Consider the following 2,500-nt stretch of genomic DNA (forward strand, 5'->3'; position numbering starts at 1 on the left):
CGCTATTTCTCTTTGTCTAATTTGGATTTTTTCTAATTCTCCTTGTCTTGTTTCTCTTTCTATTTGTTCTCTTTCTCTTTCACTGTCTGTCTGTCTGTCTGTCTCTCTCTTCCTCTTTTTCTGTCGTCTGTCTGTCTGTGTCTCTATATGTATTTCTGTCTATCTCTCTCTCTGTGCCTCTCTTTCTGTCTGTCTGTCTGTCTGTCTGCCTGTCTGTCTGTATGTCTGTTTCTCTCTCAGACTCTCTCCCTTTCCCTCTCTATATCTTTCTATCGATCTATATACCTACCGATCTGTCTTTCTGTATGCGTCTGTTGGTATATGTATTTATCTGCCCATCTATCTGTTTGTCTGCCTCTCAATCTGTCTGTCTATCAATCTGTCTATCTATCTATCTAAATATCTGTTGTTTTCTATCTCACTCTCTTTTCCCTGTTAGTTCTCAGTGTCTCAGGATTAGCTTTCAAAGTAATCGATTTTTCATTCGTTGTTGATTAGTGCCTATTGATAAGCGTTAATGAGTCATTCATTTTTGTTCTAGATGACAGAGGTAATTAAGAGATTTTCGTTAGTTACACATTCTCTATTGTGATTTTAGGTGATGAGACATTATCATTTGATTTATCCTCATTTGATCAAGTTTGTTTGCGTGTCGAAGCCTTTATAAAGTGGTTGTACTGAATCTTTTTGTTATTATTATTACTCTTATCAGTATTGTTATAAGCATTATCATCATTACTATTATTTTTTTTAATATCATTTTTATCATTTTAATTGTTGTTGTTGTTGTTAGTGTTGTTGTTGAATTATTATTATGATTATTACTATTATTATCATTATCATAATTGTTATCATCATTGTTATCATCATTACCGTTATTATTATCGGTGTTTATCTCCATTTCACCACAAGCATTACTTAGAGTAACACTAATATCATCATCATCATAATTACCACAATTCACCCCTTAAATTACAACGACAACAGGCCTGCCCACTTTTAAACCCCCGCGGTGTCCTTCTCTTCACAGGGAGCGTGACGCACCGCCTTCAACGCGTCCTGTTGGTGGTCGAGCCTGACGAGCCGGTAGACGTTCCCCTCCTCACCGCTGGCGACGCTCAGACATAGGGGGGAGGCAGGGAGAGGGAGAGGGGGAGGGAGAGGGAGAGGGAAAGGGAGAGGGAGAGGGAGAGGGAGAGGAGAGGGAGAGGGAGAGGGAGAGGGAGAGGGAGAGGGAGAGGGAAAGGGAAAGGGAGATGGAAAGGGAGAGAAGGGAGATGGAAAGGGAGAGGAGGGAGAGGGAGGGAGGGGAGGGGAAAGGAAGGAGAAGGAGGGAGGAAGGGGGAAAAAAAGAGAGGAAGGAGGGGAGAGAAATACGAATAACAGAAGTCCGTTTCATCGGAAGAAAAATAAAAAGACAAATATATATTTGATGTTGTTCCATGTGTATGTTTACAACAGCTAATTGTACGTTTTGCTTCCCATGGTCTAAAATATGCATATAATTCAAATGTGTATATATATGTATATGTAAATATGCTTATATATATTTACGTATATATATATATATATATATATATATATATATATATATATGTATATATATGTATATATATATGTATATATATAAAGGTATATACATATATGCATATATTCATATATTCATATATGCGTCTACACATATATGCATATATACATATATACATATATACATACAAACATACATACATACATACATACATACATACATACATACATACATACATACATACATACATACATACATACATACATACATACATACATACATAAATACATATATACATGCTTGCACACACACACACACACACACACACACACACACACACACACACACACACACACACACACACACACACACACACACACACACACACACACACATACACATGCATTTTGGAAAATGATAAAAGACAAGAACTCGATAGATAGAAATATTAACCAGTGTTGTCTGTGGTCCCTGTAAACACCTTTTCAGGACATGTAGAGAGCTAAAGTGCTATATGAAAAAGCAATTACCGTAAAATAAAAGAAGACACAATCAAGGAACACCTAAGCAAACAAGTCCCATTTTTAAAATATAGTACTATAAGACGACCCAAAATAAATCTGATTCTACACTTCTTTTAGTGACTTCTACTTATGATGAACATTACTAACCATCTCTAGTTCTGTATTCTTTTATCTAGCTGAAAGAAGAACTATGTACACTTGAATCCGAAGTCTTTGCAATCAACCTGATATCTACATCTCCTGAATAATGTATTCAAGTTTCCGTTAAACGTTGTGAACAAGATCTGTCGTAATGAAGTCGTTTCTCGTCGTCTTTCCCTTATATAGAAGTCACTTCATTTTGGATCCAATTTAGACGGTAGCTTTTGCCGGTGAATAACCGTGCAGTTGTCAGAGAAAAAGAAGAATGAAGATAAGGAAAAACAGTTAATGGTATAGGAAACTATAT

General features: G+C 36.3%; 1 protein-coding gene across 1 annotated transcript in view; it reads left to right on the forward strand.

Annotated features, from left to right (window-relative positions):
* The window catches only part of LOC125044052 (large neutral amino acids transporter small subunit 1-like), a 20,510-nt gene extending 19,340 nt beyond the window's left edge, over window positions 1–1,170 (forward strand). The window contains exon 7 of the mRNA XM_047640497.1: window positions 1,031–1,170. Within this exon, the coding sequence (XP_047496453.1) occupies window positions 1,031–1,128 (98 nt within the window). The 3' untranslated portion in view covers window positions 1,129–1,170. The remainder of the gene's footprint in view (window positions 1–1,030) is intronic.
* Window positions 1,171–2,500: the final 1,330 nt, after the last annotated feature.

The sequence above is a fragment of the Penaeus chinensis genome, chromosome 35, assembly GCF_019202785.1.
Source record: "Penaeus chinensis breed Huanghai No. 1 chromosome 35, ASM1920278v2, whole genome shotgun sequence".
In the NCBI taxonomy this organism is placed as follows: Eukaryota; Metazoa; Arthropoda; class Malacostraca; order Decapoda; family Penaeidae; genus Penaeus; species Penaeus chinensis.